The following is an 18,593-nucleotide window of genomic DNA, read 5'->3' as shown; positions in this document are numbered from 1 at the left end:
CTTGTGGACTCAACTAAATTTTAGATCTTTCTCTCTCTACATTCATGGGTATATAAAAAATCTTTCAATGGACTTACCATATTTTCATCGTATTAATAATTGCGTGAAAGATATTTATTCTTCATTAATGTATATGTAAGAGATGTTTTTCCTCATTAATATTTAAGTATTTTTTTAAATATGCTTATTTAAGCATTTAAAACTCAAATCTATCAAATGAGATATTTTGTAGGTACTTGTCACTAGTCACTTTAGTCTACTAGACACTAAGTATTGACTATCAGTCATCTTGGCCAGAAAGATTAAATTGAATTATTATAATCAAGAAATTAATCTATTTTCTGATATATAAGTCTTAATTGGATTTGCGGGGAGATAATCAAAATTTTTTTTAATCTAATGCGTCATTGAAGGCAACATTGATGAGGAAATTGTTAAATTATCTCAACTCCCTATTTTCTTCCCGTCGTATAAAGCGGTGTGCTCCAGTTTGTATTGCCTAGTTGAAGGCACCATCGATGGCGAAATTTTTAAGCCAACTCAACCAGCTATTTCCTTTCAGTCATAAAGCGATAAATCCCACAATCATCTCGTAACGAATTTCACATAATTTACTCAATGAGACTAATAGTGAGCTAGATTTATGCGATCTTTCTTACAGGTAAGAGGAACAGAAAACTCGATGTTTTTAATGTGAAACTATATAATATTAAAGATAGGAAATGTTTCTGCCATACATCTGGGCTTTTATTGAGGGGGTTTTAGTTATTAGATTTCAGGCATGGCATCTCCTGTATATTCTTCATCTCAAACAAGAGGAGGAACGACGTAACCTGAAAAACGGAAGAGAAAAAAAATCAAGCATCAATCTTAACCTTGGAATATTGGCATTGCAAGAAACTTGAACTCTGAAAAACAAGAAAGAAAAGTAATGGGAGAATTGTACTATATATTTAAACTGTTTAGTCTTGACAAATCATAGTAGACTTACTTCCACATTGCGTTCCAGCTCGGACCGTAACTCCACAAGTTCGAGCAACATAGACCACTTTCTCCATGCTAATCATCGCTTCCACTTGTGGTGTCACAAATCGGCAAACACAATTGACGTTCAAAGTCTTGACCACTTGACAACACCCCAGAGAGGGAGGTGTTTTCGGCCCTGTTTTATGAACGAATTGAGAGCACTGGGCTTCAATGTCAACAAAGCTACCTCCACACTGGGCTGAGACCTTGTGGTCACCCAAAAATCGGGCTCCAACTGCCAGCAACCATGCCAAGACCAGTGCATGAGTCTTAGTGCTTGCCATTTCTCTCGGACGCTGCATTCTATATCTCAAGGTTTGATTTTGAATCTGGTTGTGGCATGCATGATTGAGTTCATATATATATATAGAGAGAGAGGGAGAGAGAGAGAGGGTTGGGAGGAGATAGGTCTTTCAGCTATCACTTTCTTACTGGCTCATGTTTATTTGCCGTTTCAAGATTGTATGAATATAGAAGCTAGGTGACACATGGAAATTAATATGCTGGGGTGGTAGACAGTTGTTGAAAACTGGAGATTCTTGAGATTGATGATATTGGATTTTTGCACAGAAAAACAGCTTCAAAGTTCGAACTGATCATGGACTGGTGCGTGCGCGTTGCGTCACTCTGAAACTAACAATTTAACATTCATGCGCATGAGAGCATTGTTTGGTAATGTGGCCAGAAACGGACACTTACTAATTATATATTAACTCTGATATATAAATAAATGCTTTTTTTCTACCTCCCAGGTTCCTTTTTTGATGGTTAGAAATAAATCAAAACTTATGTAGGAGAAAAGAAGGAAATAAAACTCAATTGCCTAGGGCGGTTCATGCAGAGGAAAAGACAATCCCTCTTTCTTTGGATTGATTAATTTCGGAGGTGTTTGATATAATTTCTGTTTCTGTATTTAGATGTTTTTTCAAAAGTATTTTTATGTTAAGAAAACATTAAATTAATAAATTTTTAAATATTTTTCATTATTTTTCAACTCTATAAATTTACAGCTTTTAACAACTTATTTGGAATTATCAATTTTATACTATAATTTATTTCAACTATAAATAAGTAGAGTTTAAATAAGTTTTAAAATCATGGAATTTACTTTATTTGAGTTTGTGAAAATATATCATTGACTCAACTGGGGTTTGGAGGGGGGTGGGGGGTTGTGTGTTTTGGAGGGGGGGGGGGGTTGTGTGTTTTGGAGGGGGGGGGGGGGTTGTGTGTTTTGGAGGGGGTTTGTGATTTGAAAATATTAAAAAATATATGTTCAATTTTAAAGCAATTCACGCTTTTGTTTTTAATGTGATTTGCAAATTTGTAAAAATATTTAACTTTAATTAACTATATAATTCATTTATATTGTTTATAGATATCAACCTTTTAGAAAAATTTGAAGCCAGACTGCATTTAATTGTAATGACAAATGAGAACTAAAAATTAAAGATGATAAATTAATCCAAATATAATGATACTGAAAGAATAGATAATTAATTTCTGGATCCGATGTATCTAGAAATGGCGTGAATATTATCAAATTTAATCTGAAATTCGCCTCAACTTAATCTAAAATATATATTTATATTATATAAATATATTTGTAGAATATTTAAAGTTTTTTAATACAATATTATCAAGTAGCAGGGAGGAAAAGATCAAGTAGAAACATGAATTTTGAAGGGCATTTGGGCCTTCCTCTCTTGGTCTTCCAGATTGGGCCTACTATAGTAGTTTGTGCAGCATTTTTGACAGAAGAAAATGCATGGCTTCTTGTATGCTGTTGCTGAGCACCCAGCGGTGCGCATTCTGCCCACAACAATTCACCGATGAGCAACACTTTTATCAGCTAAATAAATCGCCACCCCGTAACCAGCTCACCTCGGTTAAGATCCCTGCCACCGGAAAGAGGCCCGGCACCGTCCGTGGCTTCTTGTCTCTCGCTTCTTTTCTATTTTTTATAAAAGTAAGCATGTGTTTGATAAAATTTAATTGTCTTTTTAAATAAAATAACAGGGATTATATTTGATAAAAAAACAAAAACATATGTTTCATTTGGATTTTGATGCGGAAATCTCCAATTTGATCTCTAAAATTTTAAATTTTCTATCACGTGGTTCTAGTTTTGAAGATTCAAGTTTCAAAGACAAAATTTATTTCCTTTGTTTTTTCAGTCATTGTCTATCGAGAGAGGATAAATATATTAAAAAAAATAAATTTATGAATTTATCCCTATACAAATTGTTATAAACAATTATATCACGGTGAAATACCACCTTACTCCCAATACCCAATTCAAAAGTTTTATAACTCAAGAGTAATTTTATCATCACGCCTGTTATACAATGAATAATTTTTTTCGTGTCTTGGTCGACAATAAATTCCCTTTCCCTATATATTTTTGTTAATTATAATTTATTGGTCATTGGCCAGATCTAGAATTATTCTCAAATCTCAATATTTTGGTATGGAACAAGTGTTTGTTTTTGAGGTATGGTAAGGTGAGTTTTAAACGCAGCGAGAGCTATTTTGATTAAACGCACCAAGAGCAAAGCAACTGAGAGCTACTTTGAATTTAACTACGTTTTAAACGCAAAACTCAATGAGCCCCGTCAAGAATAAATTGGGTTCTGAATGTTACCAAACAATTGTTTGGTTGTGGTTACTTTAAACGCAGAAACAACCACGCAAACAAACGGACTCACAAACACAATTACCGTGGATTTAACTATTCACGTGAATTGTGCATTTTTTTAATTTGCCCATTAAACTTTAATTTGATATTTCATCCTCTTCGAAGCAGCACTAAGTACTGTTTATACAAACACAATTACCATGGATTTGAATGTATACTCGTATGAATATTGCAATTTTTTTGGTCATTGAACTTTAATTTGAGGTTTCACCCTCTAATGTTACAATATAATGGTTTCTTTTGCTCGTGTTTCTTTAATTTGCACTATCTCTAGTGTATTTGAGCCTTAAGGGATGTTTGAAGAAGAATTTGGTTTTGATTTTGTGTGGTAAAATATTAATTGTTTTTTTTTAAATAAAATAATGAGGATTGTATTTGACTAAGAACAAAAACTTATGTTTCGTTTGGATTTTGATATAGAAATCTTCAATTTGATTTAGATTTTCTATCACCTGGTTCTAGTCTTGGAAATTCAAATTTTGATATTAAACTTTATTTTCTTCATGTTTTTAGTCCTTGTCTATAAAGAGAAAACAAATATACCAAAAATAAAATTACAAATTTGTCCCTATATAAATTATTATAGACAATTATATCATGATGAAAAACTACCTTACCTCCAATATATTGTTTAAAAGTTCTACTACTCAAGAATAATTTTATTATCACGCCTATTAAAATGAATAATTTTTTTTCGTGTCTTGCTCGACAATAAATTCCCTTTCCCTTTAGATTTTTGTGAACTATAATTTATTGGTCATAGGCCAGATCTAGAATTATTCTCAAATCTCAATACTTTAGTTTGGAATAAGTGTTTATTTTTGAGGCATGGTAAGGTGAGTTTGAGGACTTTTAGATATAATCTTTTTAAAATATAAATTACATCTCTTTCAAAATTAAAAATACATGATTTTTGTTTTTTTATAGGTCCTATTAAAAACATTTTAAAAACAAACATACTCTTAAACAAACGTATATATAGAATATGTTTGGCAGTGTGATAGCGGTTGTTTTTCAAATAACTTTTTGTGCCGAAATGCATGTTAATGATATTTTTTTATTTTTTTAAAATTATTTTTGATATCAGCACATCAAAACGTACAAACTATATTAAATTTTAACCAAAAAAAATTTAAATTTTTTGGGAAATATATGGAGTAATGTTATTCCATGAAAGGGAGATCTTTCATGTATACAATTATTATGATAAATCCCATGAGAACGAATGAATATTTTGAATTTGAAATTCCCTTTCGGACAAATTTGGAGGTAAAACCCAAAACAAAAACTAAAAAAGTAATGGGCTATATTGAAAATGCCCAAAAGCACCAAGACTCCAAGAGGAAACGCAGAAGGCCCAAAACGGTGTACATAGACTCGTTTAGGGTTGGTTCATCGACCCAGACCATTAAACCCTGCAATCCCCTCCTGTCGTTCAAAAACTCCTTTCCTCCTCTCTGAAAAGAAAATAAGCTTTTAGTTCAGGAGAGGTAAAGAAAGCGAAAAAATGAGCAGCTGGAGAAGTCTCCTTCTTCGAATCGGCGACAACTGCCCCGACTATGGCACCAGCTCCGACTTCAAAGAACACATTGTCAGTACTATAACACTCATTCTAATTTTTCGATTTATTGAAAAAACCCTAGGTTTCCAAGATCTTTTTTTAAAACCATTCTTTCTGTTCATGATTTTTTAACCTTGCAGGAAACTTGCTTCGGTGTTATTCGGCGAGAGTTGGAGCACTCTTCTAACGATATTTTATCTGTAAAGTTCAATTCCTTTTTTTTTTTTTGATTCTACTACAAATTAGCTTATGTTTTCTTTTGTTTGATTTTGAACAAGGAAACGCTGATTAATAAGATTGTTTTGCTTTCATGCGCATGCTGTTTTATTTACTGTGATTTCTTTCCAAATGACAGTTCCTTCTCCAGTGTGCTGAACAGTTGCCTCACAAGATTCCTTTATATGGAACTTTGGTATTGTACTCTATCATGTTCTCGTTTAATTTACTTGGATGTAAGAATATTTCATGTTTGTCAAATCGTGGCATGTATTCTTGATTATCTCGGGGCTGTGTTTTTTTTTTGGTCTCGTTTTTTTTTCTTTCAAAAATGCATTAAGAGTAGTGTCTATCACCTTCCTGTGGTATATTCCTTTTGTAGTTTCTGGAGTCTGCTTTTTATGGACACGGGCTCTATTAGCTAGTCTTATGCTGGGACTAGATGAATGGAACCCCTTCATGAAAATTATCAGACAGATATGGTTCTAAAGATCGCTAGTAACCCCCTGGTAAGTTACTCTTCCAGGCGAGGCGGGTCGCTCATCCTTCATCTCTCAATCCGAGGAGGGCAAACTCTTTTTCTATTTGCCTTATATTGAGTTAGGTTAGTGTGCCAAGGATGTAACCTGCAAGTGTCATGATGATCATGGTGATTTTTAATGGGTTACCTAGCAAGTTAGAAGAATTAGGCGTGGACCTTGTTAGCTACAAAGTACTGAAGAAAGGAATTTGAATAGAAAAGTGAGGACCTCATGGTTGCCAAATCCATTCGATTTTTTGAAAGATTACCCCATTTCCTTTTCTACCATGAAGTCTATTCATAGTTAGAACATTTACAGATCTATTTCGGCTCCTATAAGCTCGGTGGCATGACCTATATTTTCCTCATTAATCTAACATGATATAAAATAAAAAGATGATAAGAAAAGACTACAAAACTCCCACTTTAACAGGGCATACACTTTGAGGGAATAAAACTTATCATCCTTGTATCACGATGGTATTTTAGTACATTATGATTATGTTTAGCATGATACTGATGAGCTTATTACAACCGACCAAAAGTAGATGAAGAAGAGCATCAATACTGAAGAAGACTACTGAGTCTTTTCCCATGCCAAGTTCTTTTTCTTCCTGGTGGTAGAGATGCCTCTCTGGTCATTAAACACCCAAATAAATGTCAAAAACATGCACAGCATGCAATGTTACCTGCATAGAATACCAATCATCTCATCATTCTCTGTTTTGCATATTTCCTTTTGATTTTGACTGGTTTTGTGCTTTGTTGAATTGGCTTTACTGCAAATACAGTGAATGACCTGCTTATTCTCTTGGTTCTCTCTCTCTCTCTCCTCCTCACACACATACAAACACACACAGGTTGGCCTATTGAACTTGGAGAATGAGGACTTCGTGAAGCAAATGGTGGAGGCAACTCAAGCTAATTTTCAGGTGAGCATACCTGGCCTGAATAGGCTGTGATTATACCAGTTCAGTTTGAAATGCCCCTGGTAGCCTGATGAGATCTAAATGCTTATATATTCTTTAGGGTTCATACATGCCTATCATCGTGCATATTGTAATTGTGCCTGTAAAAGTCATCACATGTAGTGCTTTCTTCAAATAAAAGCTTCAATTGTCAGATATTTTTGTAAAAAATTATGAAGAGGGCCTTTATCTGGTGTCGCTGCTTATTAGCACTAATTTAATTCTATCCTGCACTGTTCTCACTGATGTACTATTCTTGTAAATGACCTTTCTTCTCTCCATGTCTGTGAACGTTTCAGGATGCCCTAGATTTTGGAAACTGTGACATGATTCGCATTTTGATGCGCTTTCTTACTGTTATGGTACGCTGATATAGCTTTTCCTATTCAATCATTCAATGCACATCTATAGGTGATTGCTTTTGCAAAGAAGATCAGGAGTGTTCATGATGTTTTGCTAGGGTTCATTTAAATCAAGCAGTCAGAGAATTTCTTCTCTGCCTTTCAGGTTATTGGTAACACTGGGTGATAGAAAATAATTAGGGTGTGAAGTAGATTTAGCTAAATGTGTTATGGCGTTCATGGCATCTTGTGTTTTTATTTTCTTTTTCAAGTCTGATCAGAAACTTGGCAAAATGATTGTATTCTTTGTTGTAGATGTGCAGTAAAGTTCTCCAACCTTCTTCTCTGGTAGTTGTCTTTGAAACACTCTTATCATCTGCTGCCACAACATTGGATGAAGAGAAAGGAAATCCTTCCTGGCAAGCCCGTGGGGACTTTTATGTAAGCTGCATTTTATCCTGTCTTCCATGGGGAGGATCAGAGCTTGTTGAGGTAATGCATCTCTTGGTTACATCATTGTTGGTTAGCTTAGGCATCTCTCATGCCATAAAGTCTATTTCATCAAGCACGTGTCAATTAGATTTCACATTCCATCATCTTAAGTTCTCATAAAAAATTCTTGAATCCATAACTATTTATTTGCGTTGAAATGAATATAAAGGGCTCATTGGAAGATGCTTACTTGTTGGTGTATTCAAAACTAATATGGTTATTGGGAAATTCTATTTTATCATGCATCTTTGTCAACTCAAGTTATAAATTCTATTTTATCATGCATCTTTGTTAATTTGATTTGTGTCAAATTAAGTTCTCAGACCAAGTACTTGTATTCATGGTCATCATATATTTTTGTCAAAATGAATATCAGGCACTGCTTGAAAGATGCTGACTTCTTGGTGTATTGGAAACTATTATGGTTGTTGGGATCCTTACACAGAATGGACACAAGTTAGAAATGTCAGACTGTTATTTTATGTTAGGTTAACTATGAAATAAAAATGCAAAGTTTTGAATGTAAGCATTTGATTCATCAAGCTGTATTTAACTGTAGCATATCACGTGGAAGATGTTTGTGCGTGTGGTAATGAATGCATGAAACTTTCATATGTTTTTATCCGGACTTATGATTCTTAGATAAATCGTTAATTAGACTTATGTTTGTTGAATCTGAATCATGTAAGCCAGTATTATATAAAAGTTCTAAGAAAATTTGGTCTTTAGAATACCAAAGTGACCTTTTTTGTTCAGCAGGGACTTGTTGACAGGTCTTTGGTACCTCTTTTCTTCTTCTTAATCTAAGTTCTATTTCTTTTAAAGTTACAGAGAAAATGAATTTCCCTTTACTCTGTTGTAATATTTTTTTTTCCTGCCTTATTTTGCATATACTCATCCAGTCTTGGGTCAAGGGAACTCAATATTATATGTGATACCTGCCTCTCCCTCCCCATTGCTAACAACCACATCTCTGTGCAGCAAGTTCCTGAGGAGATTGAGAGCGTCATGGTTGGTATAGAAGCTTATTTGAGCATTAGAAGGCATAATTCTGATACCGGATTGTCTTTTTTTGAGGATGATGATGAATCTGGGAGGGCTGTTGTTGAGAAGGTATCATTCTCTTTTGTAGTTACTTTATGCTGTTATCACATATATGCAAAAGTACAAACAGGTGCATCTTAACCAATCAGAAATAACAAATGAATTTATGGAAAAGTTTGGCTCCTTTCTAGATATCCTGTTTTTATTGAAACTATGAATTAAAGTTTATGTTCCACAATGTATTAATGCAATATCTTTTTAATTTTCTGAGTTGTGCTTGTTTCTTTTCTATCTCAACATTCATTCTGTATGTTTTGTTCAGGATTTCTTGGAAGATTTATGGGGTCGGATTCAAGTACTATCTAGCAATGGATGGAAAGTAGACAGTGGTAAGCTCCCAGTATTATTTGTATCTATTTCTCATCTCAATACTTTTCTTGCAATTTGTCCTTTTTGATATCATCCACTGTATTATCTATTTCATTGTGGTAGTAATGATATAGTTGTCCTCAGGTTATTGTTGGTCAGATCAAGATAATGGTGAATATTTAACACTGTAAAGGATAATATAGGAAGGAAAATATGAATTCCTTGGAAGAAAAATTTAGAGAACATTGAACAATCTTAGTGTAATAAAATTATATTAGTGTTTACCTTTATCTAGAAAACATTGAACAATCTTGTTCTTTTTTATTGGAACCAGGGGAGGGGAGGTTGAGGTTGCATTCTACTCATTTGCTATGCCATGAGGAATATGTGAAAAAAGGGTGCTTAATAACTCCTGAGAATTGCAGAAAACATCCATGAGGATGAAATTAGCTTACCCAATCCTTACAAATTTTGCTTATAAATGAGAATTTTTTATTCATAACAAATTTACTTGTGGACAGAACCTTATTCACAATGAGTAACTATTGGGTTCATGTTCTCACACAAATTAATGTATGCAGTGTTCCCATCTGATTACCCTCTTTGAAATCTTGATAACATTTAAATGCTGTATTTCATTTATGATTATTATCTTCTTGATGTAGTGTGAAATTTTGAGATTTTATTATTCTGTTATTTTCTTGCATTTAACACAATTTTTTGAATTCTGTAGTCATAGGGTATCAATACTTTCCCTTATTTTTCTTCCTCACTTATGATTCCGTGTTTGATTTATGCCACATTACACTTTCTAGTACCCAGACCTCATCTCTCGTTTGAAGCTCAGCTGGTTGCTGGGAAGTCTCATGAGTTCGGGCCCATCAACACTCCTGAGCAACCTGAGCCACTTTCAGAAGTCTCTGGGGTACTTTATGGTAAACAGAAGCATGATGCAGAGTTAAAGTATCCTCAAAGGATACGCAGGCTTAATATATTTCCCGCGAGTAAAATTGAGGTACCTTACTTTTCATATTGTGGATGCTCGTACATGTTAGGATGCATATATCAAACAGCAGGAAGGAGATAGCTGTCATGATTTTTTCATAACTCAGTGATTTCTTTTGAAACATAAGAAGGTCATTTGTAGACATTCAATTATACAGATGACCTTCCAATGGTAATTGAACGTGTCCCTCTAGCACCACAACTCTTCTTTATGTTGGTACCTCACTTTGCACATGATCTTTTCCTTCAAACCTGTCTTTGGACATTGTAGTGGAAGGAAACAGTATGAGTTTCTTTTTTAACCTGTCTATATTTCATGTGAGTTTGGTATGCTGAGGTTTCCCATTATAACATAAAAAAATGACAATGGGACTGCAAGTATTGAAACCAGAATATTGTAATCTACTTTTGGAAATCGGATGGCTTTTTTGTTCCTCTCTGTAACTGAAGAGAGTGAACTGTTTGTTTAGTGTTGGAACTTGTTTTTTCTTCTTTTTTTACTTTGTAATATGTTTGCTGCTTCACAGCTACAGTGTGTACTATGCCAAAGTGTTTGACTGATGCTATTTCAACAAAAAAAAGCACTTGAAATTAGATTTTTCATTTTGTGCTACATTTAGTTTTCCTTGTGTTAGTAATTTTTTTTTAAACTGCATTTTCACATTCATTTCCTTCTTTATTTGAATAACAGGATATGCAACCCATAGATCGCTTCATTGTGGAAGAGTACTTGCTGGATGTACTTTTGTTCCTCAATGGATGGTTTGTATAATACCATCCACCCATCCTTCTACATTATTTATAGCTCACTGTTTTAAACTTTTCGTTAATATTATAATGAGTAGGCTGCTGTTCCTGGATCTATTGGATTCATTTGAATATCTATACAAAATAAAAGGTGTAATAAAATATGGCTAATCCAATGACTAATTCTTTCAACTTGTGGAGATTGATATCATCTGATTTTTGATGTTTCGTAGATGAGTTCATATGTAGCATGAAAGTCTCTAACCAGCTATGTGCTAGCCTATCACCATGCCATGGATGTTTCATGTTTTTATATGGAATTTTGTTCCTGCAGAATTTTTTTCTGGTCTCTTATCCTTGATTGCTAGCGTACATCCTTGGTGCATCATGTGCCTATATGAAGTCATAAAGTAATTAATTCATTTTCCAGGGGTAAAATTGGGTCTGGGGTTCTCCCTTAACCATTTTTTGCTGGTGTTGATCAGCTTGATGTCATCTTCATGTTCCTTACTTCTTATCTCTTGTATTTGGACTAGTCTCAGATTTTTTATTTGAATCTCTTGTATGTTCGGTGTTAGTTATTTTTTTTTCTTGGTTCTTGCAAAGCTAGTCGAAAGGAATGTGCTTCGTTCATGGTTGGCCTGCCTGTACCATTTCGTTACGACTATCTCATGGCAGAGACAATTTTCTCTCAGGTAAGATAATTCTGGTTTGTGTTTTTGATGAAGTTCATTGACAATTTTATGCTATATCTTCTTTTATCTCCTTTTCGTCACATGGAAATCCCAACGATCTTGTCACAAGTCCTGTGTGTGTAATGAAACTGTGAAGCACCTGTGTTTGCAGATCAGTTACTATACTGTCTAGTTGGTAATGCTAATTGTTAAGAATATGAAGTCCCAGAAATCTAGAAATGGTTTTCTGATCCTCAAAGCCCTCTTTAGTCATCAATGCCAAAGTAGCTGAGTGCCACAGGGTGAATTCACCAGTTTAGATGTTCACTTCCCAATCTTACCTTTCCTTCTTTTAGTTGTCCACTGCATGCTTTATATCATTTCCCTAATTTGAAACCAACTAAAATAATTTCCACAAAATCCAAACATCTAAATCTACCCAACTTGGCCATCCAATTAATTTGACCATATTAGATTCTGTTATTTGGAAATAAGGTTAAATGAAATATAAGAAGTGCTATTATCATGATGTACTTTTCTGAATTTGAAACACTGGATGCTTCTCCTGCTTTAAATTTATTTATAAAGATTCTCTCTTTTGGAAGGAGGGAAAACAATGGTTCTGATGTTTAACTGTGGGGTCTTATAATGTTGTGCAGTCAAATTTACTTTTACCAATGGCTAATTAATACAACATGAACCTTTGTGTTTGTTATCATCGATTTTGTTTGGTAAATTCTCTCATGAAACACCATCTCTATATTGTTCTTACAGTTACTTTTGCTACCATTACCACCTTTCAAGCCAATATATTACACACTTGTGATAATGGACCTTTGTAAGGTAAGGCAGTTTCTATTAAGTTCCACTTTTTTCTTCTTTTGCATTTGAATGCAACGTTGATTCTATGAGAAAGCTCTCTAGACAGTAAAATTTTATTTCATTCCTCATTCTTTCTGACAATGAATTATGCTTGTTAGGCTCTTCCTGGAGCCTTCCCTGGAGTTGTAGCTGGTGCAGTTCGTGCACTTTTTGAGAAAATAGCTGATTTAGATACGGAGTGTCAGACAAGGCTCATCCTTTGGTTTTCACACCATCTGTAAGTCTACTCTTTGAAAAGTTAGCGAAAGAGAGTTAGGTATTCTTGCACTCTCTATTGGAGGGCGGGGAGGGTGGAAGCGGAATATTGGTTTCAAATGAAAGCCAGCTTTTGATTCTTTATTGGATTTGCATTGTATCGTTATATAAGTTAATGCTTATTAAGAGGGAGACCTTGGTTATAGAAAGTCTCAAATAGTAATTTGTAGCTATTTTGACAAGACTAAGACTTTGATATTTCAATCACGTTTTGGATATCTTGCAAGGACAATGTAGTGAAAGTTTCAGTTGATTGTTGTTAGTGTTAAGCTGATAGGATTTAGAGAATTAGGACTTAAAAATTGAACACAGATTTGAATAGTATATGAAGTAAAAGAAAAACATGGCAGGGATTATTTTCAGCTAAAACTTATCCATCACACTTTAGGGGTTAAGGAATCATTCCTTAATAATAGCATCACACTTTCAAGAAACCAAACCAACTGGCTGCACTTTTATTCCTAAATTCTGCAACATAAAGTCTAGAAGCATATTTATTGGCTTGGAATATTCTTAATCTGAATTAGACTTGGACTCCTAAATAAGAAACATAAATACTCCTACTTTGACCAGGAAAGGGAAACCTAAATAAGAAATCTAAACCTTTTCTATTTGGAAGATGCTTTATACATTTCCAAATAGCTAGAAAATTCTCCTTTGCAGGAAATGCACTGAAATTACATACTTCCCTTGCTTAAATATATAGTTGAATCCCCTAGATGCATCTGGAAATGGCTTGCATCATAATACATTTTGCCATGCCAGTTGGATTTTTCTCGGTCTGAGTGTGTTTTATGATGGTTTCCTGACTTCACAGGTCAAACTTTCAATTCATCTGGCCATGGGAAGAGTGGGCTTTTGTTTTAGACCTACCTAAGTGGGCCCCACAGCGTGTGTTTGTTCAAGAGGTCTTGGAAAGAGAAGTCCGTCTGTCATACTGGGACAAAGTTAAGCAGGTATTAGGCTATTCTCAAGACTGTTATTTCTTTCACCACAAGTTTCCCAAAGGTCTTTGTATTTCACTCTAAAGGTTAAAATTTGGACAATAGGTGCATGCCATGGTTGAGACTATAGCACAAGACTGTTTACTGTCAATTTCTTACTACTTTAAAATTACCTGTTCCAGTGGCATCTTTTGTATTGACTATAGCATCTATAATTTTCAACCAGTTAGAAGCTGTCACCTCTGCAATGTTTGCGCATCATGATGTGCTCCTACCCTTACCTTAAACTTTTGACAGGGTTTCATTTTTCTTATGTCCTGAGTAAGACATTAACATTTAGAAAGCAATTATGCTGTTACACTTTCTTTTGGCTTATCAGACATACTGTTGAAAAGCCAACAGATGTTCTGGACAAAAAACTTGGTTCATTACAGATGTCATCAGTTTTTCCCCCTTCAAATCATGTTCTTCATGTGGGTGAAATGGAAAACCTACAATAAATGGTACAAAGTTAAATCTCTCTCTCGCTCGCTCACGTTCCCATGTTGCCTTTCTCATAGTTTTAATGGTTGAGATTTCTTCCTCTGGATGGCATGATGCTACTGTTGATTAACACTTTTCCTTCATATTATCTGTCTGAATAGAGCATTGAGAATGCACCTGCTTTAGAAGAGTTGCTTCCACCAAAGGGTAGTCCAAACTTTATATACAGCATCGAAGATGGTAGAGAAAAAACTGAGCAGCATGCTTTGTCTGCAGAGCTCAACAACAAGGTGAAGGCAAGGCAAACTGCTCGAGAAATAATCTCATGGGTAGAAGAAAGTGTAGTTCCTAATCATGGTTGGGACGTCGCCCTTAAAGTGGTTGTACATACCCTTCTTGAAATCGGTTCTAAAAGTTTCACTCATTTGATCACTGTTTTGGAGAGATATGGCCAAGTATTTGCACGAATTTGTCCTGATCATGATAAGCAGGTCATGCTGATAGCTGAAGTTAGTTCATATTGGAAGAACAATGCTCAAATGACTGCCATAGCAATTGACAGAATGATGGGTTATCGACTAATTTCTAATTTGGCAATTGTGAGATGGGTATTTTCTCCAGCAAACATTGAGCAATTTCATACATCTGATCGTCCATGGGAGGTATGTTAACAGTTCTTTTTGCTGGTTTCTTTCTTTCTTGCTTTTTTTTCCTGCTGAGATGCTCCATAATTTATGTTCTGTACCAACTTTGAGCCATTGTATCTTCCATGTGATGATTGATTTTAAGCTTAAAATTAGCAAGGGATGATCTTCCATTGAATCGTTAGAAAACTAGATGTGCCAATTTGAAAACTGTAGAACTGAATTCTTCAGGCAAATGGAAAGTAAAGATGAAAGACTTATATCAGTGATTGTAAGAAATACTTTCTGCTTGAAATATTAATGCATGAATGAGGTACCAGAACTTGCCTTTATACCTTAAGCAAGGTTTCACCCTCTGGTATGAGGAAGAAGGAAGAGAGTTAAAGGAGTGGTAGAAAACAAGGAAAAAGGTGAGCCCTTTTTATCTCAAACCTATTTGGTCGAGAGAAAGGAAGGGGAGGGGAAGAGAAAAGGGAACCTTTACTCATTGTCCTCCCTTACATTGCCAACCATTTTGGGAAAGTTTTTGATGGTTTTCGAAGGAAAGATAATCTCTCCAAGTAAGCTCCCTTTTATGGAAAGGATGGAGGAGAAGTGATCTCCAAATACTCATGATGAAGCTTTCTTGACTTATAGGAGTGGATTTCTTATTGGAATGTATTGTTTTGATTATAAAAGATTCAAAACTAAAGGATGGTATCGACAATATATATTTGCTGGGTTGATGTTAACTTCTATACTTATATTTCTTGCAGCTGTTGCAACAATCTCTTATCTTATAAGCAACATTTCAAGAGCTCTTGAAAGTTGAAGGCATCTGCATGTTCATAAATCTGCAAACTGTCTTGCTATTCTTTTGAAGCTGTATGGCTGTTAATGTTTCCCTAGGGAAAGCCTGTATTTTATATTCAAAGTGAAAATTATTTATTGGCAATTTTTATTTGTCACTGAAAACTAGCTCTCGCTGCTTGTGTTCACATGTTTGTGTACTCGTTATTTTTATGATAGAATCACACTTGTTGTTCAGCTTTGTTATGTTTTCATTGATAAGCTTAATGGTGACCAAAACTCTGCTTCTTGTAGTCCTTTAGTAATTCTTTCATTTCCTTTAAGATCTTTTTATCTCTGAGGTTTCATGGTGGGAATTCAACAGACATATATAAGATTTCACCGCGCTTCATTATCATTTCCCTGCTATTTCCTTTTCTAAGTAGAACATTTTCCCCGCTTCTGGATTTGCGTTTTCTTGCTAGATATTTTTGGAACTGAGAAGATTTCATGTGTTTTTTATTAACAATCTCTTTAGATTTTTCTCCCTTTTTAATCCCCAATTGTTCATTCACAGGTTCTTAGAAATGCTATCAGCAAGACTTATAACCGTATATCTGATCTAAGAAACGAGATATCATCTCTTAAGAAGAGTGTTGTATCAGCTGAAGAAGCAGCGACAAAGGCAAAAACAGAGTTAGATGCTGCTGAGTCAAAGCTCTCTCTTGTGGATGGTGAGCCTGTTCTTGGTGATAACCCTGCGAGGTTGAAGCGCTTGAAAGCAAATGCTGAAAAGGCAAAAGAAGAAGAGGTGTCTGTGCATGAGTCTTTGGAGGCCAAGGAGGCTCTTCTTGCTCGTGCCCTTGATGAAAATGAGGTAATCAGCGTGAGATTAGCTGTAATTTTCCTCTGTTTCGCTGCTTTTAATTCTTATTAGTTTTCTCATGTTGCATAAACTATCTGATTCATTTATGCCAAACTAGTTTGGTTTCCTGAACATGGCTTGTCACCTCGGAATGGAATCTTGGTTAAAGTTTTTGTGTGGAAAAAGAAAATATAGGAAGATCTCTTTTGTAACAATGATTTGCATGTGCAGGCATTGTTCCTCTCTTTGTACAAAAACTTCTCAAATGTGTTGATGGAACGTCTACCTGATCCATCTAGAGCTCGAACATTGCGGGAATTAAAGTCAATTCAAGCAGATGAAATGACCGTTGATCTCGATGAATCATCAGTAATGGAAGTGGATAATGAGAGTGGGAGACCCAACAAAAGGTTACTTCCCCCTCTTGCCCTTTTTCTTCTCCTCCCTTTTTCTTCTCCTCCCTTTTTTTTTCTCTGCATTTACTTTTCATTTCAAGAGCAATTTTGTTTCCCTTGACTCCGGCAGTCAGTCGAATGGAGGAAAGGAAAGCAACATCTATAATGTGGGAGAGAAAGAGCAATGGTGTTTATCAACTCTCGGCTATGTCAAGGCCTTTGCAAGACAGTATGCTTCTGAGGTAAATTTGGTGTAATGAGCTTCTATTCTTTTTCTGACTTCTTAGTTTTTTGGCATTTGTCTGAGTTTTATGTTCAGATATTCTCTCTTTCCCATCTTTGATAGATCTTGTACAGCTGTTGCAGAACATTTTTACTGTAATGGGTGGGAAACAACTCAGAATTTAGCCATGCCCCTTTGGCTGCTAGGCAGCATACATTTTGTATTCAATTTGACAAACTCGTTGATGCCAGTCTTAGTTTTAGAGATCCTGTGCTTTTTATATTTAAATTTGTTTACCCTGATGTAAGAAATCTAGCTCAGCAAAAGCTGTTCTTTTCGCTGCAATGGGTCCTCAACTGGAACAATTCGTCTTTTGTTCAGTCCTACTAAGAGAATGTCATGACAACTGATGCAGCAGCAGTCTGTGGTAGAGCACTGCCAAATGGTCTGCAGAGGAGCTTAAGGCTTATTTGCCTAAACTTATTTTAGAAATTGGCACTTGGTAGATCGTTAGATGGTAGCCAAGGCAGTCTCTACTTTCTTGTAGGCCCTGTTGAACAGAAAATTAACTGGCAATACTTGTAAGAAATGCAGATCAGTGACTCCATAAAATGAAAAGGAACACACACACACACCTACAGAGGGAACGTGATATGGACAAGCAATATAGCTGGATGTGGTCACAACATTATAGAAGTCGAACAGAGATGTATCTTTGTTTTGCACTCTACACTTAACTTGATTCATTGATGTTTCATCTGCACTTCCTGTTGTGAAGCATTGCCATAAACTTTTTAACCTCTGAAAATTTGGATCTTCTTGGCAACAGAAGCCTGGGAACATTGATATCTATTACTGATGTTACTTACAGCATGTTTGATACCAGCAGAGTATTTCTATGAAACTTCTCTATCTCATACTATTTCATTGTTTGGGTGCACTAGCCACTGCTCTTTATGTGCATATTATGAATTCATGATGGCCATAACTGCCATTCATATTTTTTCAGTTTAAATGTATCGTTAAAGATGATAAAGAACGCAATGGATGTCTGTATCTGACGTCTATGCACTACTTTGTTTGCAGATATGGGCTCACATCGAGAAGCTAGATGCAGATGTATTCACAGAAAATGTGCATCCTCTTTTCAAGAAAGCAGTTTATTCTGGTTTGAGTCGGCCAATCAATGATGTGTCATCTGGCTAAAATTTGTCTCAAAATTTTATCCTGCATCCAAAATTGATTAGTGTAGATGACTAAGGCTATTGAAAGAAAATTGAGTTTAGCTTCAATATCCAGGGCAAGCTAAGTTGTTTTAACTATGTTTTTTTTCCCGGGCCCCTCCTGCGAGTCAGGTAGATTAGGGAGAAGCTAACCAAAGCCGCATATCTGGGAACCTTGGTTATGAGTATTCTGTATATTAACTATGTAACATCTTTGATATTGTTTGTTTTCTTCCATGGTGTTTTTGGTACA

The 18,593-nt window shown here is 35.1% G+C and overlaps 2 protein-coding genes across 2 annotated transcripts; one reads left to right on the top strand and one right to left on the bottom strand.

Annotated features, from left to right (window-relative positions):
• Positions 1–573: 573 nt before the first annotated feature.
• On the bottom strand, positions 574–1,372 carry LOC7482341 (uncharacterized). Its single transcript, XM_024608046.2, has 2 exons — positions 992–1,372; positions 574–833 (listed from the first exon to the last, which is right to left on the bottom strand). The coding sequence occupies exons 1-2, from the start codon at positions 1,326–1,328 to the stop codon at positions 808–810; spliced, it is 363 nt and encodes a 120-aa protein (XP_024463814.2). The 5' UTR covers positions 1,329–1,372; the 3' UTR covers positions 574–807.
• Positions 1,373–5,126: 3,754 nt separating this feature from the next.
• Positions 5,127–18,593, top strand: LOC7482342 (nuclear cap-binding protein subunit 1). The gene is made up of 19 exons (XM_002313326.4): positions 5,127–5,312; positions 5,423–5,482; positions 5,638–5,694; positions 6,879–6,950; positions 7,286–7,348; positions 7,643–7,819; positions 8,801–8,932; positions 9,186–9,252; positions 10,048–10,247; positions 10,929–10,999; positions 11,595–11,679; positions 12,433–12,501; positions 12,639–12,757; positions 13,613–13,751; positions 14,384–14,884; positions 16,212–16,511; positions 16,731–16,909; positions 17,025–17,136; positions 18,204–18,593. The coding sequence occupies exons 1-19, from the start codon at positions 5,229–5,231 to the stop codon at positions 18,321–18,323; spliced, it is 2,607 nt and encodes an 868-aa protein (XP_002313362.2). The 5' UTR covers positions 5,127–5,228; the 3' UTR covers positions 18,324–18,593.

This window comes from Populus trichocarpa, chromosome 9 (assembly GCF_000002775.5).
Source record: "Populus trichocarpa isolate Nisqually-1 chromosome 9, P.trichocarpa_v4.1, whole genome shotgun sequence".
NCBI lineage: Eukaryota > Viridiplantae > Streptophyta > Magnoliopsida > Malpighiales > Salicaceae > Populus > Populus trichocarpa.
This window is presented reverse-complemented; position numbering and strand designations above follow the sequence as displayed.

What these genes read in the sequence shown, in the direction of transcription:
- LOC7482341 (XM_024608046.2), bottom strand. Translation starts at nt 1,328, where the DNA reads ATGCAGCGTCCGAGAGAAATGGCAAGCACTAAGACTCATGCACTGGTC. An exon ending in AGCTGGAACGCAATGTGGAA is followed by an intron (nt 834 to 991) that starts GTAAGTCTACTA and finishes TCCGTTTTTCAG; the next exon opens with GTTACGTCGTTCCTCCTCTT.
- LOC7482342 (XM_002313326.4), top strand. Translation starts at nt 5,229, where the DNA reads ATGAGCAGCTGGAGAAGTCTCCTTCTTCGAATCGGCGACAACTGCCCC. An exon ending in TTCCTTTATATGGAACTTTG is followed by an intron (nt 5,695 to 6,878) that starts GTATTGTACTCT and finishes AAACACACACAG; the next exon opens with GTTGGCCTATTGAACTTGGA. An exon ending in CATCTGATCGTCCATGGGAG is followed by an intron (nt 14,885 to 16,211) that starts GTATGTTAACAG and finishes GTTCATTCACAG; the next exon opens with GTTCTTAGAAATGCTATCAG.